Source organism: Lagenorhynchus albirostris, chromosome 15 (genome assembly GCF_949774975.1).
Source record: "Lagenorhynchus albirostris chromosome 15, mLagAlb1.1, whole genome shotgun sequence".
NCBI lineage: Eukaryota > Metazoa > Chordata > Mammalia > Artiodactyla > Delphinidae > Lagenorhynchus > Lagenorhynchus albirostris.
In genome coordinates, this window is record NC_083109.1 from 49,888,935 (window position 1) to 49,915,147 (window position 26,213).

The 26,213-nt window shown below is 59.2% G+C and overlaps 5 protein-coding genes and 1 pseudogene across 30 annotated transcripts in view; 4 read left to right on the plus strand and 2 right to left on the minus strand.

Annotated features, from left to right (window-relative positions):
* Positions 1-215: 215 nt before the first annotated feature.
* ANTKMT (adenine nucleotide translocase lysine methyltransferase) lies at positions 216-2,216 on the plus strand. Of its 3 annotated transcripts, XM_060124221.1 has the most exons (6): positions 226-685; positions 836-999; positions 1,221-1,325; positions 1,425-1,565; positions 1,785-1,835; positions 1,965-2,216. In XM_060124221.1, the coding sequence occupies exons 2-6, from the start codon at positions 838-840 to the stop codon at positions 2,184-2,186; spliced, it is 681 nt and encodes a 226-aa protein (XP_059980204.1). In that variant the 5' UTR covers positions 226-685; positions 836-837; the 3' UTR covers positions 2,187-2,216. The 3 variants fall into 3 exon arrangements, with proteins under 3 accessions (XP_059980205.1, XP_059980204.1, XP_059980203.1); XM_060124220.1 differs by having other exon boundaries at positions 227-999; XM_060124222.1 differs by lacking the exon at positions 1,785-1,835 and having other exon boundaries at positions 216-999.
* On the minus strand, positions 1,972-8,155 carry CCDC78 (coiled-coil domain containing 78). Its single transcript, XM_060124202.1, has 14 exons — positions 7,632-8,155; positions 6,394-7,149; positions 5,801-5,920; positions 5,627-5,713; positions 5,279-5,431; positions 5,142-5,198; positions 4,950-5,017; positions 4,746-4,824; positions 4,533-4,658; positions 4,131-4,318; positions 3,893-4,064; positions 3,728-3,771; positions 2,766-3,008; positions 1,972-2,657 (listed from the first exon to the last, which is right to left on the minus strand). Exons 2-14 carry the CDS (start codon positions 6,616-6,618, stop codon positions 2,546-2,548), a joined length of 1,674 nt encoding a protein of 557 aa, XP_059980185.1. The 5' UTR covers positions 6,619-7,149; positions 7,632-8,155; the 3' UTR covers positions 1,972-2,545.
* Positions 7,285-14,258, plus strand: HAGHL (hydroxyacylglutathione hydrolase like). 15 transcript variants are annotated; one of them, XR_009535618.1, is made up of 9 exons: positions 7,285-7,691; positions 7,979-8,142; positions 8,259-8,376; positions 8,456-8,564; positions 8,641-8,744; positions 8,962-9,063; positions 9,269-9,439; positions 11,903-11,964; positions 12,284-14,258. XR_009535618.1 is itself a non-coding variant. In XM_060124210.1 (8 exons), the coding sequence occupies exons 1-8, from the start codon at positions 7,587-7,589 to the stop codon at positions 9,925-9,927; spliced, it is 1,017 nt and encodes a 338-aa protein (XP_059980193.1). In that variant the 5' UTR covers positions 7,285-7,586; the 3' UTR covers positions 9,928-10,602. The 15 variants fall into 15 exon arrangements, 10 of the variants coding, with proteins under 10 accessions (XP_059980193.1, XP_059980195.1, XP_059980196.1 ...); XR_009535616.1 differs by having other exon boundaries at positions 9,360-9,439; XR_009535620.1 differs by lacking the exon at positions 11,903-11,964 and having other exon boundaries at positions 12,284-12,343.
* Positions 10,192-17,666, minus strand: CIAO3 (cytosolic iron-sulfur assembly component 3). Of its 6 annotated transcripts, none has more exons than XM_060124207.1 (11): positions 17,530-17,666; positions 16,427-16,522; positions 14,806-14,965; positions 14,378-14,510; positions 13,681-13,815; positions 13,292-13,410; positions 13,010-13,190; positions 12,502-12,574; positions 11,888-12,025; positions 11,302-11,459; positions 10,192-11,213 (listed from the first exon to the last, which is right to left on the minus strand). In XM_060124207.1, the coding sequence occupies exons 2-11, from the start codon at positions 16,453-16,455 to the stop codon at positions 10,975-10,977; spliced, it is 1,365 nt and encodes a 454-aa protein (XP_059980190.1). In that variant the 5' UTR covers positions 16,456-16,522; positions 17,530-17,666; the 3' UTR covers positions 10,192-10,974. The 6 variants fall into 6 exon arrangements, with proteins under 6 accessions (XP_059980190.1, XP_059980189.1, XP_059980186.1 ...); XM_060124206.1 differs by having other exon boundaries at positions 13,010-13,139; positions 14,806-14,949; positions 17,530-17,660; XM_060124203.1 differs by having other exon boundaries at positions 14,806-14,949; positions 17,530-17,660.
* A 74-nt stretch (positions 17,667-17,740) lies between these two features.
* The window catches only part of CHTF18 (chromosome transmission fidelity factor 18), a 37,077-nt gene continuing 28,604 nt past the window's right edge, over positions 17,741-26,213 (plus strand). For 4 of the 5 annotated variants that reach the window (XM_060125054.1, XM_060125056.1, XM_060125058.1 and 1 more), the window contains exon 1: positions 17,742-18,191. The gene's annotated coding sequence lies outside the window, so the exon portion shown is untranslated. Of the gene's footprint in view, positions 18,192-26,213 lie in introns of all 5 variants that reach the window. The other variant, XM_060125057.1, reaches the window with a different exon arrangement.
* Positions 20,763-21,477, plus strand: LOC132505764 (cytochrome c oxidase subunit 6A1, mitochondrial-like; annotated as a pseudogene).

Below are 26,213 nucleotides of genomic sequence, written 5' to 3' on the forward strand. Positions count from 1 at the left end.
TGGGCCAGCTGCCAGAGCGCCCAGCACCTCACATCCGGCTCCCCTCCCATGACGCTCAGAGAGAGCCAACATCTGTTTTCTCGGTTCTGCTAAATTTCTCCTTATCAACCCCCTCCGCCCTGCCCCTCAGCCACGCTCAAACTCCCACCGCCCCCGCCGAAGCCTGCACATCCTGCGTTTCCTGCGCACTCGGGCTGCCTTCAGCCGTGGGAGGGGCCCGGGTGGCCTCCCCGCGACTGCTCCTGGGCTTGGTTGGCTATCGGGGTGTGCGGGGCGGCGTCTCCCCGGTAAGCCCTTCCCCCCGGGCTGACCGCCGCCCCTGGCCTCCAGCCACACCGCACGGACCTCCGCTGCCAGTCAACTGGATCCACGGCACCGCTTCCCTCGGGCGTCTCCCCGCGCTGGGATGTGCAGCCCCAGGGGTCCGCAGCGCCCAAGACAGGCCCGCAGCAACCATCTGCGGCATGGGCCAACGAGGCTGAGCGACGCGGGCTACAGGCAGGATGTTGTGCGGCCAGAACCCGCGAGGGTAGCCCCGGACCCCAGGGCTCCGCGGTCCGGAACCCGCGGGAGGGTCCCTGGACCCGGACGGAGCGGAACGCGAGCGGACCGGCTGCTCAGGCTCTCCCGGCCGCTTCCGGTGTCTCGCCGCGTCCGCCTCTTCCGGCGCGGCGCCGCGGATCTGGTAGGCGCGGAGCAGGGAGTAGGGGCGCCGCGGAGGCCGCGGGCGGTGGGGAGGACGGCCCTTTCCAGGTCCGGGCCGGGGCATGAGGGTCTCGGACCTGAGCCAGGGAGGAGCCTTGAGGTGGGGAAACCCTGAGCCGCTCTCCCGCAGCCATGGAGCAGGACGACCCGGCCGAGGCGTTGACGGAGCTGCGCGAGCGGCGGCTAGGCGCGTTGGAGCTGCTGCAGGTGGCGGCGGGCTCGGGCCTGGTCACCTACGCCGTGTGGGCGCTGCTGCTGCAGCCGGGCTTCCGCCGCGTGCCGCTGCGGCTGCAGGTGCTGGACCAAGGCTTGTGGGGACCAGCTGCCGGCCGGGCGGGTCCGGGCTGGGGGCGGGGCCTGGAGTGTGGCGCTAAGGCGGACGGTGCAGCTACTCCAGGGCCGATTCGGCTGTGGGTTGGGACCTCCTTCAGGTAGGACCGGACAGGCCACTCTAAGAATGCAAGCCCAGGAGGCAGGCCCCCCACCCTCACACTCCCGCCTGCTTCCTTGTACAGGTGCCTTATGTTGGCGCGAGTGCCAGGCAGGTGGAGCACGTGTTGTCGTTGCTGCGAGGCCGTCCAGGAAAGATGGTGGATCTGGGCTCTGGCGACGGCAGGATTGTAAGGACCGTGTTCATTTGTGTTGGGGAGCGTCTTTGTTGACCCCTCCCCCGAGCGCATCGCCCCATCTGTTGGTCCTGACGCTCGTTGTGCCCACAGGTGCTGGCTGCCCACAAGTGCGGTCTCCGCCCAGCTGTGGGCTATGAGCTAAACCCGTGGCTGGTGGGGCTGGCGTGGCTGCATGCCTGGAGGGCAGGATGTGCGGGCAATGTCAGCTACCGCCGTGAGAACCTCTGGAAGGTAATCCAGGGAGTCCTGGACCCTCTCAGACCCCACCCTTGATCTTCATGCTTCCGGTTCTAGCTTGGTAGCTTGGCCACCCTGCTGACAGTGCCAGGTACCTCTGCCACCTGGGCAGGCTGGAGCTGGGACTTGGAAGCTGCAGTTACCCAATGCCCACCAAACCTCCCTCCCTGCTGGGGCCCCAGTCCCTGCTGGGGTAATTTCCTTTTCCTGCAGGTGAGCCTGAGGGACTGCCACAATGTGTCTGTGTTCCTGGCTCCTAGCGTGGTAGGTCTGGGGTTTGCTGACCCCATGGGAGGCCCAAGCCATCCCCAGTGTAGGTGCTGGGCCTGGAGGAGCTGGGTAGGGGGAGCTGTGTTCCACCCTGCCCACCCCAACCTCCCCTCTCCCCCATAGCTTCCACTGCTGGAGGACAAGCTACAGGCAGAGTTGCCTGCAGGAGCCCGAGTGGTGTCTGGGCGCTTCCCCCTCCCCACCTGGCAACCTGTGGCTGTACTGGGTGAGGGCCTGGACCGCGTCTGGGCCTATGATGTCCACAGTGGTGGGCCAGCTGGGCAGGCTGTCCCAGGGCCTAGTTCTGCCTCCGTACCTGGAGCCCCCAATTCTCAGGTTGGCTGAGTGGACACAATAAAGACTCAGTGGGTTCCAGCCTGATTTTTTTTTTTTTTTGCGGTATGTGGGCCTCTCACTGTTGTGGCCTCTTCTGTTGCGGAGCACAGGCTCCAGACACGCAGGCTCAGCGGCCATGGCTCAAGGGCCCAGCCGCTCTGTGGCATGTGGGATCTTCCTGGACCAGGGCACGAACCTGTGTCCCCCGCATTGGCAGGCAGACTCTCAACCACTGCGCCACCAGGGAAGCCCCCAGCCTGATTTTTGTTGGGTGTTGAGCTGGGTGGAATGATCTCCCAAGGGGGTGCTGTGGGGAGGGCTCCATGCTGGCTGTGAAGAGTTCTGCTCCAAGTTTATCTGTTGACTAGCTAACGACTGCAAGTCCTTGGGTGCTGCGGCTTGGCTGGAGGTGTGGCCCCCGCTTTCCAGGGGTTCCCTGTACCCACCAGTTTCCTCAGCCTCAGGATCTCCTGCTTGTACCTGCTCAGAGAAGCTAGGCATAGTCACCACCTGGCTGTGGACAAGCCCTGCTGCTAGTGCCTGGGACTGAGGTCCTTGGGTCTTACCCAGCCCACCTCTAGAGCCCACCTGCCCAGGTGCTGGTCCACATACTCTTGTAGCTCAGAAAGTTGCTCCTCAGCCATCGTGGCTCGGACTAGCAGCTGTGCTCTCTCCCTTTCCAGCTCTGCCTGGAATGAGGGAACATAAGCCATGAGCCTGGGCACAGTGTGAGGAAGGGCCTCTGGCCAGGTTTTGCCCACTACCTGGGTGCCACGGGAGAAGTCCTGTAGCTTCTGGCGGATCTGGGCCCAGGATGCAGCTTCCAGGCCCCTGTGAGGGGAGGAGGAGGGGTGGGCGTGAAAGCTGGCATGGACCCAGGTTTTGACCAATGACCCTGCTCAAGTCAGGGCCCCTAGGTCCTTGAGGTGCCTGCTGGGAGCAAGTTTGGGACAGTATAGGGCTGCCTTTCCACTGTGGGCTCTGTGAGGCTTGGAGCCATCTGTGCATGGGGGCAGCCACTGGCCACTCAGGGAAAGCTAAGCCACAAGGCCAGCTGGGACAGTGACCCCAGTGTCTGTAAGATGCTTATGGGGGGCCTCCCCCCATGCTGGGGGGTTTCCCAAAACCCCAGGCAGGTGACTTGTCCTAGCTTCTGCCCACTGCACAGTTGAGAACATGAAGGTGCAGAGGCAAAGGCTGTGAAGGTCACCAGGTAGCCTGCTCCTGCCTTGTCCTGGGGTCAAGACTTCTATCGTCCATGCCACTACAGGTCTTCAGCTATGGGTCCTCCGAGTCTCAGCTGAAGTGTCCTTTCTTCGGGGTCTCTCCCTGACCCTCCCATTCAAGGGTAGCCCCCTCCCATCCAGGAGGATAGTCCCTCCTCTCTCCAGGCAGTTGGTTTTTGTGCGATTATTAGTGTCTCATAAGCAGACCGAGACTGGAGAATACAGATGGGCCACCTTGTCCACTGCAGCAACCAGAACCCCTCTAAGCAGTTAGTTCACAGAATGAATGAATGGGTCTCCCCAGCACCCACACCAGGTACTCACTGTGGCTCTAATGGGCCCCCCTGAGAGGCTTCATTGGGTTCTTTCTGTAGGAACAAGAACAGCGATTGCTGAATGAGGCAGGCTGCTCAGAGGCCCTGGGCTTGGGGCTTTGCTGAGCCTGGGATGGGTCCTGGGGCGAGTTGTGGGGCAGCAGGGAGGGGTCACCTGGGCCTGGAGCTTCTGGAGCTGCTTCTCCAGCCTAGCCTGGTCCTCCCTCAGGTGGCCGAATTTGGTGACCATGTGCAGGGGCGGCGGCTCCATGTCTGAGGTGGCTGCACCAGAGGTAGCCTTGGGGATCCTGGGTGCCCCGTTGGGCTCCGCCAGCACCTGTTGCACACTAAACCCCGCACCAGGTCACCTAGGGCTATCTCACCCCAGGTGCCCAGCTCAGGGAGGGGCCCACCTGTGGGCAGCCAGCAGCTCCTCGTGCCTCTGACTCAGATCTGCCAGGCGCTTGCGGTAGGTGCGAGCAGCCCGGGCCAGCTGTTGCTCACGGCTGTGATGTGCCCCCCGAATGTCCTCCAGAGTGGTTTCCAGGAATGTCCGAAGGGCTGTGGATGCAGGCTTTGGGCCTGCACCATCTGCATACTCCTGGAGGAGATAGGGCTGGGCTGGGGCGGGTCCACACCTTGCCCCCGCAATTCCCTCCATGGAGCTGGTCTGACGACAGTGTGCTGGGTGGGCCTGAAGTCTCCCACAAGGTCAGAGTCTCTCTGAAGTGGTCTAGCACACCCAGGCCAGACTCGGGCTCCCCAGGATCCAGAGGCCTCCCACTCAACACAGGGCCAGCCGGCCCAGTGCTCACAGCCACGGCTCGGGCGCAGTGCTGCAGTCGGATGGCGTACTCCTCGTTCAGCTTCTTGAGTTGCAGCTGCAGCCGGGCGTTCTCTGCTTCAGCCTGGTGGAGCTGGCCCCGGCAGGCAGACAATACCTGGGGGTGGAGATGGCCCTGAATTTATGTCCTGCAAGGTGGACCTTTGCTGAGCCAGACCTCAAAGCAGGTAGGGGTGGGCCTCACCAAGGTTTGTGCAGCCAGTTGCTGCCCAGCTGTCCTGGCCTCCTCCTGAGCTCCTTGCAGCTGCCAGCCCAGGGCTGCCCTGCAGACATGGGTATGAGGCTTAGCCAGGCCTAGGACAGGTGACTCCTTCTGCCCCTTAAGAACAACTCCTTTGCTCACTGTGCCCTGCTGGGCCCTCCTGTCCCAGGTGAGGCAGTCACTCACACACGCGTCTCCAGTGCCTGCTGCCGAGCCCTGTGCTGCTCTGGCGCCCGACTTACTTCTCCCTGCGGCTGCGGGGTACACAAGGGCTGGCTGGGTGAGAGCCCAAGCTCTGGGTCCCCTGCACTGCCCCGCCTCCACCCTGGGCTGGGAGAAACTTCAACAGATTCCCGGGCTAGGTGGCTGCACACTCACACCATGCCCCAGCTTCTGCTGCTCGTTCTCAGCTGTCAGGAAGTCCTTGGGCTGTGCCTGCACAGAAAAGCCGGTCTCAGCCTCACTGTTCCCCTGCTGGACCCCTGTTTAGCTTCCACCCATGCGCTCATGGTGACCTGGAGTCTGTGGTGGTCGGAGTGTCCCTGCCCCCAGGCCTTGTGCCCAAGCTCCTGTGCCAGTGCCTGGCGGTGCCCCGGATTAGCTTCTGCTAGGGCTGCCTGCTCTCCGTGCAGTTCTAGCTCCAGCACCCGGCTCTCCAGCCACAGGACCTGCGGGGTGACCAGGTCATCATCCATCTGGGCATCCACAGGAACACAGCACACACAGGACAGGTGGGGACTCGCAGACACTGCGTGTGCACAGTCACATGGGGCACACCTGCACCCCTCACAGTTCTGGCACTAAGTGTGCACCCTCCCCCCATGCTCTCAGGCTGGCACACGTAGGCACACATCAGTGCCCACCTCACTCTTCAGCTCGAAGATTTCAGCTTCGTGTTGCTCCTTCAGGCGATGGGTTTTGATCTGCAGGTCCACCAGCTCCTTGCAGACCTGTGAATGGCCAGGATGAGAGGTGGGGCCTGTGGGGCCCTGGGGATGCTCTCCCTCCTGCCAGTGCCTGAGGGCCACCACACCCACCTGCAGCCGCTGCTCCTCACTCAGCTCTAGATCTGAGGGAACCTCTGTCTCAAGGTTGGTGGCCCAGGTTGGGGTACCCCCAGGGACTCCTGGCAGCCAGGTCTCGGCCCGCGGCAGAACCTAGGGAGGCACCACCACTCATACCCCAGGTGTGTCTCAGACCTGGGCTGTGGCCTCCACTCTCATGAAGCCACCAGCCATCCACCCCCACACCCTCAGCCTGGCAGAGCTGGGGCAGGCCCTCCCACAGCCAGGATCAGGCCCAGGTCCTGGGAGGATCTACACCCCTCCTGGTCTCTGAGGGAACAGGGAGAACCCCCGAGCCCAGAAACGCAGCGTCCTGGGAGGACTCACATTCTTGGTGGCCCGAGGTGGGGCTCCTGGCCTGGAGCCTGGGGCTGCCACATACTCCATAGGCAAAAGGGACTCTGGGCTGCCCCAAGCCTGGTGCCACCTCGACTACTGGCCTGTTGCTGCAACACGGTGGTTTGTGTTGCCAAGGCCTCTGTTGTCCCCAGGAGACTCCTGGGGCCCCGCCCACGAGGGCAGGCAGGACAGTTAAGTGGTTGGGTAGGTGGGTGCAAACTCTCAACTGCTTCCGTATTTGGCGATCCATTCTTTCCGGTTTCCTTTTCCTCATCTGGGAAACGCAGATCGGCACCCCAGCATTTATCAGGGACGCGGATGGAACCACGAGTGCATAGAAGGGCCCAGCCTGGGGAGGTGTGGGACAGCGCGCATGGTATGGAGGTGCCGCTGCTGTTACTGTTGTCCTCACACAGCGCGCTTTGCTCTACCATGTGGGTTCGCACACTCATTAGGCCCCTACGCTGAGCACTGGACGGGCAGGCAAACAAACTGGACAGATCCCTGCAGCGCTCAGCCTGACGGAAGCGGGCTCAGACGTCCCAGTCCGGGTCCGGGGTACTCAGCAGGGCTGTCTCAGCCCGGTGCCAGGAGGGCTTCGCGGAGGAGGCGCCGCAGCGCCGGGCGCGACTGGCCAGACGTGCGTGCAGCTCCCTTCGGGCACGCGCGCGCTCCCTCCCGCGCACGCGCGCGCTCCCTCTCGCGCACGCGTGTGCTCTGGGCACTGTACGCCGGTTCCCGCGCGCGCAGGTTCCAGGAGGGCCCAGCGGATCTCAGGGGCGCGGGCCGTTGGTGGCGGCCCGGGTGAGCGGCGCGCTCCGTCCAGGCCCCGTGACAGGCGCCCGAGGCCCGCCTCTGTCCGGCTGTCCTTTAGGCAGTCCTTGAGACCAGCTGGCGCAGCCCAGCTGGGGTGAGTGGACGACCGGAAAAGGGGGCGGGCCGGGGTCGTACTTCGGAGGGAGGGGGCCTGGGGAGGCCGGGGCCTGCGGAAGGACGTTGAGGGGCGGGGCCTGGAGAGGGGCTGCTCCAGGGTCGCGCTGCGGCAGGAGGGCACCTGGGGAGGGGGCGGAGCCTGGGAGGCAGGCGGGGCCTACCGGGGCAGCGGCGTGGCTGGGGGCGGAGCCGGAAGAGGGCGCGGTTAATAGGGGTGTGGCCTGCTGCGCGGGGGCGGGGCCTGCGGCGGGCTGAGTCTTGGCTAGAGACTGGTCCCCGCAGCTGCAGGTCAACTTAAGCCAGGAGCTTGGGATTCCTCAAGGGCCCTCGGGGAAGTCCGGGAGCAGGGAGTGCGGTTCCTTTCCTGGCCCCCAGCGTGTCTGTGGAGCTGACCCCTCCCACGCACAGCTCTGCCTAGGGTCTGGAGAGGGTAGTCCCACCCTGAGGAAGGGGCTCAGGAGGCGCGGGGTGGCTGAGCTCTGCGACCATGAAGGTCAAAGTCATCCCTGTGCTTGAGGACAACTATATGTACCTGGTCATCGAGGAGCACACGCGGGAGGCTGTGGCCGTGGACGTGGCCGTGCCCAAAAGGGTGAGGGCAGCTTTCGGGCGGCGGGAGCACAGCTGTGGGCACAGGCATCGTAGGCCGAGACCGTCAGTCCGCATTCCGAGAGGCTTTCCAGACTACGCTGCCGGGGCCAGATCCTTCCCCTATTGTCTCATCTCTGGTTATTTGGCGTTTAGGGTTTCTTGATTATCTTGGGTCTCCTCTGAGGTTAGAGCCGTCTCGGGTCTCCCCTTTTCCCTGCGTATGGTGCCTAACTGTACTGTGTGTGCTGGGCGCTCCGTAATTGTCTGCTGGATCTCCCCTACCCCCAGGCCCGTCCCCTGCCTGGGGCACTGTGCACCCGGGCCTGGCGCCCCAACACAGGCAGCCACCTGGACCACCTGCATCTCCCTAACTCCCATCCCTTTCAGCTGCTGGAGATCGTGGGCCGGGAGGGGGTATCACTGACAACTGTGCTGACCACCCATCACCACTGGTGAGTGCCATCAGGGCGGAGGCAGGATGGTGTCACCCCTACCCTACCCTGAGGCAGGAGGGTGTCACCCCTACCCTACCCTGACCGCATGTGATCCTGCTTCCCCCCACCCACAGGGACCACGCCCGGGGCAACACGGAGCTGGCGAGGCTGCTGCCTGGCCTGGTGGTGCTGGGCGCAGATGAGCGCATCTGTGCACTGACCCGCAGGCTGGTACATGGCGAGGAGCTGCGGGTGAGCGTGCACTCAGGAGGGGTGGGGAGAGCGCCCTGGGCCCAACCACCTTACAGGCCCACCTGCTCCTCTGCCATAGTTTGGGGCCATCCACGTGCGCTGCCTCCTGACGCCCGGCCACACCTCGGGCCACATGAGCTACTTCCTGTGGGAAGATGAGTGTCTGGACCCGCCCGCCGTGTTCTCGGGTACTGGCTGCCCTGCGCCTACCCACCCCACCTCCCTCTGCCCCATCCACCTTCTCTGACCCACCCAACTCCCCAGGGGACGCATTATCTGTGGCCGGCTGCGGCTCACGCCTGGAGACCACAGCTCAGCAGATGTACCACAGCTTGGTGGAGACCCTGGGCACCCTGCCCCCTGAGACAGTGAGCCGCCTGCCCCTTACCCTCTCATGGGGCCCAGCCTCCCTACATAACCGGTGCACTCTGCACCTGCCTTATGCCAGGGTTCAGGATGACTGCTTGCCAGCCGTGGGGACAGGTGGACCAGGCGAGGTGGGAGGGGCTGGGCCACTGGGGTGAGTGTCTCTGCCCATCTCTGCCTATGGTGGTGCTGTGCACCCCAAGTGCCTTCTTTCTCCAGAAGGTGTTCTGTGGTCACGAGCACACACTGGGCAACCTCGAGTTTGCACAAAAAGTGGAGCCTTGCAACAACCACGTGAAGGCCAAGCTATCGTGGGCCAAGGTGTGACCACTCCTCCCCTCTCAGTGGCAAGGTTGGAGGGTGGGGTAGGACTGAAACCAGGGAGGGACTGCAGGGGAGTCCACCATGATCGACCCAGGTGACCAGACATGGCTTGGCCCAGGGCATTCTGCCAGCCAAGGCTCCCACTGGTGAGGGAGGGGAGCTGGGCAGCCTGCAGGTCTGGCCCATGAGTGCCTGCCCTCAGGGTCTAGGCTCAAGCCCCCAGACTGGTAAGCTGAGCCAAGCTGCCTGGAGCTGCCAGACAAGGCTGTGACAAAGGCCTGTGGTCATTCCAGAAGAGGGATGAGGATGATGTGCCCACGGTGCCCTCAACCCTGGGCGAGGAGCTCCTTTACAACCCCTTCCTGAGGGTGGCGTGAGTATTGGCCAGCGTGCGGGCCCTCTTGTGGGGCAGGCGGGGGAGCACATGGCAGGGCCTGAGCCAGCGCATGTCGGGAGGACCTGTGTCCTCCCCAGGGGCCATGCTGCTGAACAGGCTGGCATGGGGCCGGACTGTTGTCCTTTGGGCCTCCCTGGCAGTCATTTGGATGCTGAGGGAGGTGTTGGGGGACTGGTTATTGGATTGTCTGGCACCAGGGAGAGGCTGCTCTTTAAATGCCCTCCAACAGTGGCTTCATTTCCACCACCACGTCCAGCTTGCCCAGCGGTTCCCATCGAACCCCCTCTCCCTGCAGAGAGGAGGCTGTGCGCAAGTTCACAGGGAAGGTCGCCCCAGCTGAAGTCCTGGAAGTGCTCTGCAGGGAGCGAGCGAGCTTTGAGCGGGCAGCTGAGCCACTGCAGCCACAGGCCCAGGCACTCCTCGCGCTGCAGTGGGGGCTCCTGAGCATGCCCCGGCCGAAGTGAGCCCTACGTGGGCTGGGCCACACACCCCTCCTCCCTTGACCCACAGGAGGATCGAGCCTTCCTCAGCCCTGCCCAGCCTTAGAGGGTGGGCGCCCTGGCCTTTCCTGGTGTTGGACACCCGGGGCCCCTCTCTGGGCCACAGTGAGCCCCGAGACCTGGGTGTTTGCGAAGCAGCCTAGTGGGGTGCACAGGGCTCCTAAACTTGAATAAAGCTTTGAAAGGCCTCTTTTTTGATGCTGGTAAACACTCTTGAAGAGAAGCTGGTTTCAGAGAGAGTCCCCTTTACTAGAAGTGAGCTTTTCGGGGCCAGGCCTGGTGGGCTGAATGCAATCTGCCCTCCCCCTGCCCCTTAAGTGGGGGTCCAGCTGTGGACACAGGACTCAGCCAGCGAGACCACTGAGGCCTGATAGCAAGAGTCCTTCCCACCTGGACTCAGCCCCCAAGACAGAGGTTCTCAAGCCCCAGAGACCGCAGCTTCTTCGAACACCTGGTTCTAGGTGGAGGGAGCACCCATCCCCAGCTGGGGTCATGGACCAGGTGCCTGTCTCCTGCCAGTGTCCTCTGCTGCCCAGCGTGGCAGGGTTCCCCAAGCTCTGCTGTGAGCTTGACCAGCCTGGCAGGTCCAGCCTATCACCACCCTCCACATCGCAGCTTCAGGTGACTCTAGAAATGGGGGATGAGGAACCCCCCCTTTTCTCTCCCTTAAGTTCCCCACAGGATGAGCTGAAACCCTCACAGCTTAGGCCACCACAACCAGGAGGAGTCAGGGCACCTCTAGGGCTCTGGGCCCATGGAGAGGTTCCAGCAGGTGGTGGAACCTCTGGCCCCCTGCAGCGGGGAGTCCAGGTGAGCACAGGCTTGAAGTCACCTTTACTGGCTGGGGGTCCTGAGTCCCATCTCTATGTGGGTCCCAATGTCCCCACATCTCATCCAGCATTTTGGGGGTATGCCCTGGGGTCTCGGGCGACTTCCCTGCTGGAGACTCCACATGCCTTCCTGGGAGTCCTGGTGCTGGCTGTGTTGGGCCGGGTGGATCCTTGAGGCCTCCTACCACCTGATGCTGAGGCTGGAGCCAGCCTTTTCCACCGCGTGGTAGCTTGTGTGCAGCAGGCGGCTGGCCTGCTCTGAGCCCTCGCCCTGCAGCCAGTGCCCATACAGCTCCTGGACTCCAGGCGCGTCCTCTGGTGCCTCGGTCCTGACCATGCTGTATAGCCTCTCAACCTGCTGCAGAAGCTCCTTGCCAGGCATGTCAGGGGCCTTGAGCTGGCCTCCACCATTCAAGCAGCCTGTGGCAGAGAAGGACGGGCAGAAGTGTGGTCAAGGGGAGGGTGTCAGCACACGGGGTCCCAGAGGGCCCACTCTGTGTGCAGCTACCTGCAGGGCAGGCCATGACCTCCACATAGTGGTATGGGCAGCGCCCTCGCTTGAGCTTTTGTACCAGGTTCTGGATGTTGCGGAAGCCGTAGGCCGCGGCGAAGTGCAGCAGGACCTGGCCCTCCCTCTCCAGAGTCACCTCTTGGAGGTCCTTGTTCCTGAGGGCACACAGAGCAGGCTGTCCACACGGCACGCCCAGGCTTCCTCCCGGGTGGGGGACAGTGATAGGGGAGGGTAGAAGGCTCCCTTCAATGAGTGGGGCAGGTGGCCTCAGCCCCAGCCTTGGTTTCCTGGTCTGTAGAATGGGAACCCCACCTTCCCAAGGTCTGACAAAGGCCCCAGCCCGCCCTCCCTGGAATGGGGACTCACGTTGGGACACACCCTGTGCCAGGAAAACTGTCCTGCCACCATGGGCCTCTGGGGCCCTGGGTCACCGTGCTGTGGGTAGGGGACACTGGGTCCTATGATGAGGAGACCAAGGGCTGGAGAGCTCTGGCCCCTTCACATGAGCCAGAGGGGAGGGCCCAGCTCCTGCCTGGTGCCCCGAGAGGCTGCCCTGCCCCAAGCTCCAGCCCTTCCCACTGACCTCAGGGGTCTGTAGGTGACTTCAGTGACGTGGATTCCAAAGAGCTCCTGGGCTGCATGCCGGAACACGTGCTCCAGGTAGCCCCCCGAGCCCCCACCCTGATGGCTGGTAGGCTCCTGGGCAGATACACTGCTGCACCTGGGGAGGAGGGCATGGCCTCAGGTGGTAGTGGGGCTGCTGTCCACCAAGGCTTCTGGGTAACCTCTGTAACTTCTGTTTGAGAGCACTTGCTTTCTAAGTGGAAGATGAGTCACAGACTCCAGGGCTTTGTGGGTGTGTCAGGAGGAGGCTCTGGGGGAAAAGGACTGTCCCCTCCGTCATGTCACCTGTTCTGGGGAGCTCAGACCTGTATGAAGCTGGGGTCAGCTCTGATAACCATCAGCCAATTGTCCACAGGCTGCCTCGTGAACTCAACCACCTCTGGACACCAACACATACCACGGGGCAGATGCAAAACCAACCAGAAGGAAGCTGAGGCAGAGAAGAGGGGCGAGGACAGTGCCTGCCCCTGCCTCGTCCCTTCTGCTGCCCACCAGGACACCTCCGACCCCAAGGTCAAGAGCACCCCAATGCTGGACAAGCTTACTGCCCCTGACATGGCAGGCACAACGTACAGACTGTCCAGGGGAGCCGACTCCAGCTCTGACAGTGAGACCCCTTCTTCTTCCAGCAGCTTGAAGACTTCTCCTACGATGAGACCACAGCACAGACAGACGCTCTTCAGCTGAATCTCAACAAAAACAGAGACCATGAAAGGTCCCCACCACCTGCATCCCTAGCAACCTGTGAGTGGCCAGACGTCCAGCCCCTGCTCGTGAGTGGGGGATGAACCCAGCCAGAGGCAACTCCACTTCTGAAGGGCCTCCCGGTGCTGTGGTGGGGCAGACGCGCCTGACCCTGGGGTGCCTCGCAATGCGCCTGGAGTGGGCAGGGCACTGCGTCCCTGGACAGCGACCCTTCCTGGATCGTCTGCCTCCCGGGTGGGCATTCATTTTTCTTTTAAGCATTTGGGAGCCTCTGCAAGGCTGCTCAACTCACAGACGGGGTGACCAACATGAGCCAGGGGGATTGTGCTGGGCCTTATGCTGGGGACACAGCGCCAGCAGGCTCGGGGCCCCGCACCTGTTGTGATGACACAATCCACATCGCGTGTCTGGTGCTCTTGGCTGAAGAAGTCGGGTCTGGAGGCTTCCAGCTTTTTGTCGTAGCAGGGCATCACCGTCACGTGGTAGATCTTGTCGGGGGTCAAATGCTGCGTGGAGAACACGGCAGTGGTGCAGCTGCCTGGCCCCAGCAGCAAAGGCTGAGGCGGGGGTGACAGCACAGGCACGGCTGGGAGCACAGTTCTGTGTGTGGGTCCTGACCACTGCAGTCTTGGCTCATTTTGTAAGATGTCCCTGTTACCTGCTGCTGGGAGAAGAAGTCCTTGACCAGGGAGCCCATGACCTGCTGCGGGGACCGGGCGGTGCTGATGTAGGGGAGGAGGACGTTCCCGTGGGTCTTCTCGGCGTAGCAGATCCAGCCTGAGGCCGACACAGGGTGGGGGTGGTGGGGGAAGCAAGCAGGGCAGGGGTGTGACTTTCTGGGGTGGACCGACTTGTACAGGAGTTAGGAGCCCACTAAGCCCCCACTGTGCTGTCGCCGATACGTATCTCAGGTGTCCCTATGATCACCCCTCTGGGAACTGAAGCGACTACAGGTGACCCTCAGGCAGTGCCTGCTGACGAGCCCCTCCCCCAGCACTCCCGTCACCCATGTCCAGCTGTTGACATCGGTCCGCAGCATCAGCATACCTGGGCAGGCGGAAGTCAGCACAGGCAAGGCCTGCTTGGAATCGGCTTGTGCTCGGAATCGCCGCACGAACTCCCACTGGCTCTCGAGGAGGCTGAAGTTCCTCGAGAAGGCGGTATCAAACACGTAGTGTGCCCCTGCAAGGGAGCACCCACCTCACCCCAAGAAGGATGGCCACAGCCCCAGGCGCTGCCCACCTCGCCCCGGGAGCAGGGCTCTGCCTTCCCGTGGGGCGTCACATGACACGCTGGTGTGCATGCAGACAGCCCGGTGTCCTTGGGCTTTCCTTCCTTTGAGCTCAGTGGCTGCCAGGGACCAGGCCAAACTCTGCATGCTGCCTAGGGCAGCCGCCGGCACCGGGGCTCACCCCACGTCCTCCCAGCCCTACTCCCAGCACGCAGAGGTCGACCAGCTGATCTGAGCCAGAACCCAACTCAGACCTGGGAGATGTGCCTTGATGGTGATAGTTTAAAAACAATATTAGGAGTGGGTAAATTCCAGACTCGGGGAAGTGCAACATCAGAATTCAGACAGCTTTCTATTAAAAGGCACTGCTCTCTGTATCAAAACAGAACTTCAAGTTGAAGTCAACCTCAGATAGAGTTCCTGATGTATTTAAGCCCAGTGATAGTGGGGCATGACGAGCCCCTCGCCAGCTCTCGTGTCCAAGCTGGAGCTTACCCAAGGTTCAGCACCTACCTATTTTTTTAAAGAACGCGGTTAATTTCCTGGCAGTGTCTGTAGGATTCAGCTGAAATCTCACAGCCAGTGATGCTCTGGACTGGGGAGAGACCGAGATGACAACCAGCCTCTGCTGATCGGGCGCCACCATCTGCAAAGCAAGGGACCTGCCGCTCACTCTGTGTGTTTAACAGATTCCAAGCCTAACTCTATCAGGCATGTCATTTTTGCAAACACGTAGAACCTAAAGTTTAGGGTTAACACTTCAATGTCAAAATACAAGTAATTGACTGAGATCCCACCGATGAGACCTAAAAACGTCAGGAGTCACTAGGAGACATAGGACAAAGGGCACCAGAAGATGAGCTGCCCTGACAACACGAGTGAGGGATGCTGGGGTTGATGTCGGGTTAGAGTGGCATTCCAAAGACTGTCCCACCGCTCACCTTATTAGCACCTAGAACCTTCCGCAGCTCCTCGTGGCTCTGCTGAGTGATGAGCACGGTCTCTGCCGAAGTGACGCAGCCACTGCACGCCAGGCAGTCGTCCAGCGAGATCTTGGCCCTCTCCAGCTTCTTTGTCCCTCCATCCTGGAAGCACAAGAACCTGGTACCCCAAGGGCCCTCCGCATGAGGACGTGGAGCTCTCAGATGATGGGACCCACAGGAAACCTTCATTCTCCGTCTCACAACACTGACAACCAACTACTGGGTTTATGTGCTGTAAGTTCTTAGAAATTAAATATTTATTGCAGAAACACGTATACACGTTCTAGATTTTCATAGTGGCACCAAATTCTAACTTCGGTACAAACTTGGCTGCACGTCAGATCATACTGAAGAGGCTTGCTGCCCGCCAGGGGTGGGAGACGGGCATTAAACCTGCAAAGGAGCAGCTGACTCATCACAGAGGCCCTGGACAGTCATTGGTCCCCAGGCTGCCCTCACGGGGCTGTGGGGACAGGAAAATGCCCAAGGCCAGGCTCTAAATGGAGGAGGAAGAGAAAGGCAAGGGCAAAGATTAAGGAAGAAAGGACAGAGGGACAAGGAAAGGGGCAGAGGGAGGAGATGGCAGGAGCCTGTGCCCACCTGGGCTGTGCCTGCCCAGTGCCAACACATGGAAGAGTGGGTGAGGGACACAAGGGGCAGTCACACTGTCAGACTCGGCCAGACAGTTGCAGAACTTGGTGTTCAAGCCAGCTTCCAGGCTGGGCAACTCTTCTTAGCTGCAAATGATCCCAGTAGAGCCCCTTCACTCCCTCTGCACACACAGGAGTGGTCTGAGCCAGGGCCAGGCGAGCTTCAGGGGCCCAGAGTGTGACCAGGGGGCTGACAAGACAGGAACTCCCTTCCAGCCCAGATCACTAGGCCTTACTTAGCACCAAAGCCACAATTTGAGCTCAGTGCATTTTCCCAGGTTGGACTGGTCTCAAGGACAGGCTGTGATGCTGTGCTGAGCAGGGGGCTGATGTGCTTCCGACTTCCCTCCAGATCAACCACTGCTGCTCTGGAGCAGCGCCCACTTGGTCCCTAAAAAGGACCCAGTCTTCCGTGCTGTGCTGGGCTTAGGCGGGACCCGTGGTGTGCTGCTGCGTTACCCTCCTGGGCTGAGTGAACAGTGGCTCTCTCCTTGTGAACTCTGGATCCTGTTGTCTGGCCCTACCGTGAACCATCCTGTGGCTCCTCCCCTGCTTGGGCAGGATTCCTGGGCCAGCATGCCTGGTGGTGCCTGCGGTCCCTGGGACAGCACAGATGTTCTTGAGAGTCCAAATGGCAAACAGTCGGGGTAAATTTTAACGCCATTGGATTAGGATCTCGTCATTGCTAAATTACACAGGAAGTAGGTGTTCCCTAAGAACAAGTGGTCTGGACTAGAAAATCTTACACAATTACAACTCAGAGAGAGAAGGAGAGAGGGAGGGGATGCGGGACTGCCATCTCTGCAAAGAGCTCTCTGCAGAACATATCTGAGAAAGGATTGGTGAGACGTGCAAGGTCCTGTGGCCCCTGCATTTGTCACTCGACGGAGCAGTGAAACGTGCTTCAGGCCAACCAAGCTGGCACTTACCTGACTGACTTGGAAGTAACTCCCATCATCTTCGACGTGGATCTTGGCTACGCCACTTCCCGGCCTCTTATCCACCCTCATGGGCTTGATGCAATCCTATACCAGTAAGAAACCCCAACGGGCACCTGAGTGCACAGAGGCGGAAGAAGAGGGGCAGCCTGATGGCCACACCACCACCTGGGACGAAAACTGTGCCCTGATTCCGGTCTTCCTGCACCAGAAGCACTCTTAGCGCTATGGATTTTGTCACTACTTTCCCTACTCACTCACGCTTGGTCAGACACTCTGTCCGACCAAGAGTCGCTCTGCAGGTCACAGTCAGATGGAGGCGGTGCTGACTGGGCCTGCACGCTAACCTGTCTGCAGACAGCACCAACCCCCGCCCTCACCTTCCTCAGCGTAAACGTCTGGCGGGGCACCGTGGCCAGTTTTTCATCGACTGCTGGGAAGAAGCCAAGGGGTCGCTAGGAACGCTTGGCCCCGCCCAGTTCCTGGAAGAAAGTTCCTTTCTTTGCCCAACTCCTGGAGTTCTCGCGGTCTCTCTCAACAGGAGCACCTCACTGGCCATCGCATTCCCAAAGGGAACTAGCCCCAGAAAGCCTTAGTGGGAGGCCTGTCCGAGCTCCTCCTGCCGCTGTGCCGGGACCAGCCCCATCCGTTCCTCCTCCTGGGACGGCTTAGCTATGGCCCTCCGAGCCCTGGTCCTGCACGGCTGGTAGCAACCGATAAGCGGAGACATCAGATAAGGGCGGCCGGCTCTCAAGTGCAGCTGTCCTGTCCCCTTTGGGGGCAAGCTCTGTCTTCCCCCCCAGGGGCGACACCTACGACGACCACCGCGGTGACTCCAGCGGAGCACCTCCCAAGTCCTCGCAGCGGGGTGGGGCCGTCCCACTCTGTTCACACGCAAGGAATTGGCCAGGAAAGCTCGGCAGGGTCTCCCGGGCCCCAAGCTAGGTGAGTTCGGCTGCAGTGGCCGCCCGGGAAGGGGACGCGGAAGCTACGGGGCTGTGCGACCCAGCAGCCCCGCTTCTGAGCCCCTCTCTCAGGGGAGAGACTGCGGCGGAGGGGGCTCCCCGCGCACGGCCGCCGCCCTGCCCGCCCACCTGAGACGGCGCGATGAAGTCGTCCAGGTCCGTCAGCTGCAAGGCCCCGCTGAAGAGCGACGCCATGGTGCCACACTGCCGCCCGCCGCCGAGCGCAGGTGTCGCCAAATGCCGCGAAACGGCGAAGCGGTTCCGCCACGCTGCTGGAAAGCGTCCGCATGGCTCATGCGCGACTGGCTAAGCGGCCGGGTGTCTGGCAGGCGCGCGTTCCCTGCTGGCGGCCCCGGGCACCTCTCACTCTCCACCCTGCCTGGGCGCCGGCCGGGAGGCAGAGGGGCGGCGGGGCGGCGGGGAGGCGAGGGCGCCTCACTCGCGGTCCCGGGCTCACCTGCCAGCCAGGTGTGCGGCCCCCGCCGTCTCCTCCCCGGGAGAGATGCAGCCAACTTTCTTTACTTGGCTCCGGACGCAGCCCAAGAGCCCAGAAGGGCGCCGGGTACGCAGAGACGCCCAGTGTCTGTTGAAAAGAGAAGAAAATGAGAGTGACGGGGAAGGGGAGCCGTTCCTCCCGAGGCTGCGGCTCAGTGCAGAGCCCTGGGGTTCTCGGAGAGAGTCCGCGGTTATTTCAAAGACCAGCCTGAGAAAACTCCAGTTCCCTGTGAGATTTTATTACCTGAGACAGAACCGTTGCTGGCTGGACTCAGTTCTTGAGTCGTCATGTACAGGTAATGACCACTGTTTATGGGGCTTTCCAGAAAACGCCAGTGATGGAGTCTGGCACATCCCCGGGACCCACGTGGGCCCAGTCCTGAAGGTGCCTTGGCAGGATCAGCCCCAGAATACCCGCGGGCACGGCATGATCTCACATGCTGGGGGCCCATTCCAGCCTGTGCTCTTCCTGGGGTTCTTGTTCTGATGTGGGCTCTACCGGGTGATACCTCATCTACCTGCGGGTTAACTGTGACGTCCAGGTGCCTGAGGCCCAGGTGTTGGTGCTGCCTCCTCCAGCACCTGCTGCCTCTCCTCTTGGCTCCCAGGATGGGAACTTCCTTCTCAGCAGTGAGAGGGGCTTTCACCAGGGGCTGTACCTGGTGGGCTTCCAGGCCCCAGCACCCACCACCCTGGCAATATCTGACTAAAGTCTGGGGTTCGATGCCTGAAATCTCAACATTCTCACTCATTATTAGAACCAGACAAATACAAAATAAACTTAGTTTCACTGCAGTGCCCCAGAGAACGTTTACAAAAAATGTGTGAGGATAATAAGTGCTGTTGGGATGGGGCCAGGATGAGGGTCAGTTAGGCTGGGGCGATGGAGAGGGTTTATAGCATAGGGGGCTCTGGCTGAGGCTGGGGGACAAAGGAGGGCTCTTTTAATGCTGGAGGGGGACAGTTTGCGTGTAGATATGCAGGGCAGTTTCCATCTCTCTCCCCCAGAACCAGTGGAGCAAAGGTGGGGGCTAGTCAAAAGATGGAAACTGCCCAAGTGACCATCGGCAGATACGGATAAAGGAATGTGGTCCATCCACATCGTGGACTGTCATTCAGCTATAGAAGGATGAAGCACTGACACACTGTAATGTAGACGAACCCTGAAAACACTGTGTCTAGTGAGAGAGCCAGACACAGATGCCACTACTGTGTGATTCCACTTATGTGAAATGTGCAGAACAGGCAGGTCCATAGATACAGGAAGTAGATTAGAGTTACCAAGGCCTTGGGAAGGGGCTTCAGTTTGAGATGATGAAAAAGGTTTGGAAATAGATAGTGGCGATGATTGCACAACATTGTGAATGTAACTCTCGCCACCGAATTGTACACTTAAAAATGGTTACAATGCCCAATTTTGTTATATATATTTTAACACAGTTTTAAAATTAATAATGTAATATGTTAAAAACCATTGAATCGCACACTTTATTTATTTATTTAATAATTTTATTTATTTATGGCTGCTTTGGGTTTTCACTGCTGCCTGCGGGCTTTCTCTAGTTGTGGCGAGCGGGGGCTACTCTTCGTTGCGGTGTGCGGGTTTCTCATTGGGGTGGCTTCTCTTGTTGCAGAGCATAGGCTCTAGGTGCGCGGGCTTCAGTAGTTGTGGCTCTCGGGCTCTAGAGCGCAGGCTCAGCAGTTGTGGCGCACGGGCTTAGTTGCTCTGCGGCATGTGGGATCTTCCTGGACCAGGGCTCAAACCCGTGTCTCCTGAATTGGCAGGCGGATTCTTAACCACTGCGCCACCAGGGAAGTCCCTGCTATTGATTTTTTTTTTTTACTTATTTATTTTTGGTTGCATTGGGTCTTCGTTGCTGCACGGTGTGCGGGCTTCTCACAGCGGTGGCTTCTAGTTGTGGCACGCGGGCTCAGTAGTTGTGGCACACAGGCTTAGTTGCTCCGCGGCATGTGGGATCTTCCCGGACCAGGGCTCGAACCCATGTCCCCTACATTGGCAGGCGGATTCTTTGTTTTTGTTTTTTTGCGGTACGCGGGCCTCTCACTGTTGTGGCCTCTTCCGTTGCGGAGCACAGGCTCCGGACACGCAGGCTCAGCAGCCATGGCTCACGGGCCCAGCTGCTCCGCAGCATGTGGGATCTTCCCGGACCAGGGCTCGAACCTGTGTCCCCTGTATCGGCAGGCGGACTCTCAACCACTGCGACACCAGGGAAGCCCTTGCTATTGATTTTTAAATCAATCTTATTGTGGTACAGTTTATGCACAATAAAGGCATCCATTTAAAGGGTACAGTCCAAAGAGCTTTGGTGGTTACACACATCCGTGAAATCTCCACCTCAGTCAAGACAGAACATTTCCATCAGCCCCAAAAGATTCCTCACTGTTACTCCTGCGAACAGGAATCCTGAGTTTTAGTGAAGTTTTCTGGCCCCGGCAACCAGTGATGTGCTTTCTGTCATGAGGGATTCGTTTGCAATTTAACATTTTTATAGAAACAGAATCATACATTATGTACCCTTTGATATCTGCCCCTTTCACTCAGCATAATGATGTTGAAGTTCATCCTTTTCCCCCAAGTATGAGTAGTCTGTTCCCTCTTATTGCTGACCAGTAGGTCAGCATATGAATAATACCATATTTCGTTTGTCCATTGGTCTACTGATGGAAATTTGTTTTTCCCCATTTTTGGCTATTGTGAATAGAGTTGCTATGAATATTCACGTACGAGACTTTGTGTGCACATCCAGGTTTATTTCTCTGGAGGGATTACTTAGGAGGGGAATGGCTAAGTTGTATGGTTAGGAGTATACCTAACTTCTTAAGAAAATGCCGGATCCAGGTGGAAAATGGCGGCAGCAGCTGGATCCTGGGTTTCTGGGCTGCGAGGTTCATTCCCAGCTGCAGCTGGAGCAGCCTATGTCGAGTGGCGCCGTGGTGAGGAGGGCTCAGCTCGCATGTGGAAGGCCCTCACCTACTTTGTGGCGCTTCCCGGGGTGGGAGTGAGCACGCTGAACGTCTTCCTGAAGCACCACGGAGAGGAGGAGAGATCTGAGTTCATCACCTACCTGCATCTCCGCATCAGGGCTAAGCCCTTTCCCTGGGGAGATGGTAACCATACCCTATTCCATAATCCTCATGTGAATTCACTTCCAACTGGCTATGAAGATGAATAAAGAGAACCTGGACCACTACCCAGTGGGGACCACAGCACTGGTTTGGACCATTACTCTGCACACATGGACCAGAAAAGTGTATAGGACCTTAAGCTCACCTTCTTGTATCCAGTGATGACCATTATACTGATCTTCTGTCCCTTTACTTATGGCAGGAGATGGCTTTAATAAATAACTTAGTCAAGGGACTTCCTGGCGGTCCAGTGGTTAGGACTCTGCGCTTCCATTGCCAGGGGCCTGGGTTCGATCCCTGGTCGGGGGACTAAGACCCCACAAGCTGCATGGCGTGGCCAAACAAAAACAAAAAATGCGCAGCAGAAATGCCCGCACTGCCTTGTGCTCCCACCACCAGGTGTGAGTCCCACTGCCCCACGCCCAAGACACACTTTCCTTGTCAGACCCTTTAAGTGTCCTCGTTCTGGCGGGTGTGTCTTGTGTGGGGTTTGATCTGCATCTCCCCAGTGAGTTGGGCATCTTTTCATGTGCTTATCGGCCATTCACACGTCTTCTTTTATGAACTGTCTGTTCAGATCTTTGGCCTGTCTTTTAAAAACAGCTTTCCTGGGGCTTCCCTGGTGGCGCAGTGGTTGAGAGTCCACCTGCCGATGCAGGGGATGCGGGTTCATGCCCCGGTCTGGAAGGATTCCACATGCTGCGGAGCGGCTGGGCCCGTGAGCCATGGCCGCTGAGCCTGTGCGTCCGGAGCCTGTGCTCCGCAGCGGGAGAGGCCGCAGCAGTGAGAGGCCCACGTACTACAAAAAACAAAACAAAACAAAACAAAACAGCTTTCCTGAGAAAGAATTCCCACACCATGCAACTTACCCACTTAAAGCATACAATTCAACGTTGTTCCTTTAACCTGAATTATTGAACACCAAATGGCTTTGGAATTTAGCTTTGCTTCTGACTTGATAGTGTTCCTTTTTTAAAAATAAATTTATTTATTTATTTGGCTGTGTTGGGTCTTTGTTGCTGTGCACGGCTTTCTCTAGTTGCGGCGAGCGGGGGCTATTCTTCGTTGTGGTGCACAGGCTTCTCATTGCGGTGGCTTCTCTTGTTGTGGAGCATGGGCTCTAGGCACGCAGGCTCAGTAGTTGTGGTGCACAAGTTTAGTTGCTCCGTGGCATGTGGGACCTTCCTGGACCAGGATCAAACCTGTGTGCCCTTCATTGGCAGGCAGATTCTTAGCCACTGTACCACCAGGGAAGTCCCCTGATAGTGTTTCTTAATGAAGGCAACCTAAAATTACAAGGGAAAACAGAGCTTACACGCAAAACACGTACTGCGTGACCATCATTTTAGCAACAAAAGTAACATGTTTCATACGCCTCCTGTGCCATCAAAGTTAAAACAGGACGTGAACTGTTCATTCCCACCCACATTGCAGCCGCTGTGTCTTTTGGGCTCAAACTGCAGTTCCTGCAAGTGGGCACAGAGGAACCTTCCATCCACATCTCAAAATTCATTTAACTGTGCAATTGGGGGGCCCCACCTAACCCTCAGTTGGAAGTGATTGATCCTGGACACACCTGGCAAGTGTGTCCAGTCCATCTAGTGAATTTTTAAATTCCAGATTTTGTATTTTTCATTTCTAAAATTTACTATTTGGTTCTTTTAAAAATATTTTCATTTTTTTCCTACCTCTGCATTCATGAGAACCCATTTTTCCATGACCTTATTGTCTGGTAATTCTAATACTGTCTTACCGTAGCCTGAGCAGATTCTTTTCCCTGGAGAATGGGTCAGTCTCCCAGCTCTCCCTGTGCCGAGCAGTTTTTGATTTCATCATGAACATTGTGACTGTTTTGTTGTGTAGACACTGCATTCTGTTATATTCCTACAAAGACTGTTGCTGCTTCTGTTTGGGCAGGCAATGAACTTGGTCATACTTGAACTGTGACCTCTGCCACTCCCAAAGAGTGCAGAGCTCAGTCTTGGCCAGTTTGTCATTTGAGCTGTCTACCTTGCACACACATGATTCAGGGGTCGGCAAGAGGCCTGGGTAGAGTTGGTACACAGAATTTGGGGTCCCCTCCTCTGGCTCTCTCCTTTTCAGAGTTCTCCACTGCTCTCTGCTGTCTGGTTATTCTGGGCTCCTTCCTTTGGCTCTTTCGGCCAGAAAGATGGTGGGATTTCTGCTGGTGTCTGAGCACCGCACACCACAAAGCCACACCCACAAAGGGAAATCCACTCTGGCATTTTCCATCAAGTATCAATTCCCGTCCAAAATCTGGCTTCTTTCCTTCACTCCCCAGAGCCCTCAGGGAACTGTTTTTTTATATTTTGTCCAGAATTTTTCAGTTGTTATCTATGGACAGGACTTTTTTTTTTTAAAGGCACTTACTCTTTCTGGGAGTTGGTTCTTGTACCTGGCAGCCTTCCTGAATTCTGTACTAATTAGCATTTGGCTCGACTGTACATAATAGAAAACCTAGCCCACGGAGAGAGGTCAGAGACCAGACAGATTCCACACAGGGAATTCCTATTCACAAAAGTATAGGAGGGCAGGGGGGCGGGGTGGGAGGATCGAGGGAGCCACCAGGGACTCTGGCTCCAGGGGCGCACACAAAGGCTGTGGTGCCAGGATCCGCATGCGGACACTGGCGTCTGGCCAGCACAGAGGTAGCCTCCACCTCCCATCCGGGAGACGGCCAGTGCCTGGGCAGGTGAGCTCCTGCAGCCCTCCACCTGACCACTGCACCACCACGCCAACCTGAGCCTGGAACTCACCCCCGGGAGTCAGGGAGTCACATCCTGCTGACTGGGGTGGAGACCCTCAGGGCACCAGCTGTGGGTGGGTGGAGACGGGGACCACGCCCTTGCCTTGCCCTGCAATTGTGGCCTCTCTTCGGCACTGAACCTCTGTTGTACCACCTGAGAAGGGAGAGTAAGACCCCACGAGGTGAGGCCTTGGCTCCACACACATGCCTGGTACCTGACGGGTCAGCCCGCCTGGAGCTCCCATGACTGCCCAGGGAGGGAGAGGCAGAGGTGGCTCCCCCCCACCCCCCACCTCGCCTCCTGCAGCCCCTCCCCAGGCCTCCACCCACACATTCCTATGGTCTGAGCACTGCTGGCCCGAGCCTTGTTCGTTTCCCTTGACAGACCCCAGAGGCTCCCACCTCTTGCCCTGCTGCTTCCCAGTTGAGGAAACCGAATCAGAAGATACGCAGAACCTTGGCCTCATCTGTGTGGGGTGGGGTCATGATGGAGGGCATGCTGGGGGAGGTGAGGGAGGGGACACCTCCTTCAGTACCTCCAGCCAAGCAGCTCTGGGTGGGAGCAGGGATTAGGCGGAGGCTGGTACTGGGACCCAAACAAGCAGGCTGGGGGAGGTAGGGCAGCCCCCATCCCTGCCCACCATATGGATTCCTCCACCCTAGTCCTCACTGCACTTGGGGAGCAGCGAGGACAAGCTCCCCTGGCCTCAGAGGGCTGTGCCTTCGGTCAGCTTTACCCTTGCCCCAGCTGCTCCTGACATGCTGTGTGACCCCAGGCTAGCCACACAGCATCTCTGTGCTTGGGGAAGACTAAATGACCCTGCATCGAAGACCCTAAACCTGTGATCCGTGCCCCTTCCCGCTCTCACCAGACAGGCCTGAGGCTGGCAGGGAATGTGGTCTGACTTCATTTGCCACCACTTGAGGGCCAGACCTTGGGGACCGAAGTTGGGCTGGGGTGGGTGAGACAGGTGGGGCAGGAGAGAGCTTCAGCCAGTGTCCTGCAGCTGCACACCTGCTGAAGGCTGTGAGCTCATGGTTCTTAGGCTCAGGGTTGGAGCTGGCCATTCCTCTGTCACTGACACAGCTGCCTCTACCTCACATGCCACTCTGATGAGCTTGTGGTCCACTCAGACCCCAGACCCCACATGCTAGCAGGCAGGCCCACCCCCAGGTCCTGGGCAGGGCTCGAATCACCTGCTCCAGCATGTGCCAGCATCTCTGCAGGGCCCAGCATGCCGTAGGCACTCAGGGAGTGTGCAGGTGGTTAATGAGTGACAGATGACCAGGTGGACATTGGTCTTGAAGGACTCAGGGTTGGAGATGGGACCATCCCAGGTACCAGAAAGGGAAGCATCCGAGCAGCCTTGGATAGGGAGACAGAGCATGGTGAGGTGACTGTTTCCTTGTCACACAAATATGCGTGCCCTGGACTGCCTGAAACAGACGTGACTCTGGCAGGTCACACTTGGGCCACTCTGGAAGCTGCAGCCCTAAGACAGCTAAGGTGCCTTTGTGGCCCCAGCCTGGCCTATCTGGGGGTAGGAGGTGTGAAGGTTGCAGATTCTAGGGCCCACGGTGGGCTGCAGGGGTTCTGAGGGAGCCCCTACCTGGGGTGCAAGGGGTCCCTGGTTACACGGGGCTGGAGTGGGGGCTGAGGGGAGACAGCAGGGGGAGGCATAGCTCCTGCTTGGCCTTACCCACCCCGGGGGCAGGGGCCCCACTCAACTGCCTCTTTTCTGTTCTGGGGGCCTGGTAGGGGAGGGGAGCTCCCCAGGACACTCCCCGCAGGCTGGGCTCTTTGCCCTGCTGAAAGGGGTTGCTGAAGCATAAGTGTGCCCCCCCCCCCGCCCCCGCCAATTTCTGTGCCCTCCCCCCCCCACCAATTTCTGAGCCAGGGGTGGGGCCAACACAGGCCTGGGTGGAGGTTTGGGGGAAGGGATGGTTCCATTCCACCAGCCCTAGGTGGCCTCTGGCTCCAGGCCTTCTTGGGAGGGGCAGGTGTGGAAGGCAGTTTGGTCTCCTGCAGGCCCCTATCTACTCGGGGACAATATTCTGTGGGGAGCGGCTCCCCACCCACCTGCCACCCACACTTGTCCACAGGCCCCAAACCCCACTTCAGAGAGCACACGGGGGTCTTCCCAGAATGCTCACCCACTGCCCCACCCTAAGGGCTGGCAGGTGGGAAAGGGTATCACCCTTTGTTGTTGTTTTTTTTTGGCCATGCCACATGGCATATGGGATCTCAGTTCCCTGACCAGGGATTGAACCCGGGCCACGGTAGTTAGAGCCTGCAGTCCTAACTGCTAGGCTACCAGGGAACTCCCTCTGGTACTGCCCAGGCCTCTGCTTTGGGAGCGACCTCAGAAGGGAAAGCAGTGGGCTGGTGGGCCCTGCCAGCCTT

Bases quoted from the DNA above. Each gene is read 5' to 3' on its own strand.
- HAGHL (XM_060124210.1), top strand. From the start codon at position 7,587: ATGAAGGTCAAAGTCATCCCTGTGCTTGAGGACAACTATATGTACCTG. The intron at 8,377-8,455 runs GTGAGCGTGCAC...CCTCTGCCATAG, and splicing joins TACATGGCGAGGAGCTGCGG to TTTGGGGCCATCCACGTGCG. The intron at 9,064-9,359 runs GTGTGACCACTC...TGGTCATTCCAG, and splicing joins CCAAGCTATCGTGGGCCAAG to AAGAGGGATGAGGATGATGT.
- CIAO3 (XM_060124203.1), bottom strand. From the start codon at position 17,595: ATGGCGTCGCTCTTCAGCGGGGCCTTGCAGCTGACGGACCTGGACGAC. The intron at 16,523-17,529 runs GTGGGCGGGCAG...TTACTGGTATAG, and splicing joins ACTTCATCGCGCCGTCTCAG to GATTGCATCAAGCCCATGAG. The intron at 13,191-13,291 runs GTAACAGGGACA...CCCCCGCCTCAG, and splicing joins ACTTCTTCTCCCAGCAGCAG to CCTTTGCTGCTGGGGCCAGG.
- ANTKMT (XM_060124221.1), top strand. From the start codon at position 838: ATGGAGCAGGACGACCCGGCCGAGGCGTTGACGGAGCTGCGCGAGCGG. The intron at 1,326-1,424 runs GTAAGGACCGTG...TTGTGCCCACAG, and splicing joins GCTCTGGCGACGGCAGGATT to GTGCTGGCTGCCCACAAGTG. The intron at 1,836-1,964 runs GTAGGTCTGGGG...TCTCCCCCATAG, and splicing joins TGTTCCTGGCTCCTAGCGTG to CTTCCACTGCTGGAGGACAA.
- CCDC78 (XM_060124202.1), bottom strand. From the start codon at position 6,618: ATGAGTGTGCGAACCCACATGGTAGAGCAAAGCGCGCTGTGTGAGGAC. The intron at 5,921-6,393 runs GTTGAGAGTTTG...GTGCCTCCCTAG, and splicing joins GATCGCCAAATACGGAAGCA to GTTCTGCCGCGGGCCGAGAC. The intron at 4,825-4,949 runs GTGAGTGACTGC...CCATGTCTGCAG, and splicing joins CAGGCACTGGAGACGCGTGT to GGCAGCCCTGGGCTGGCAGC.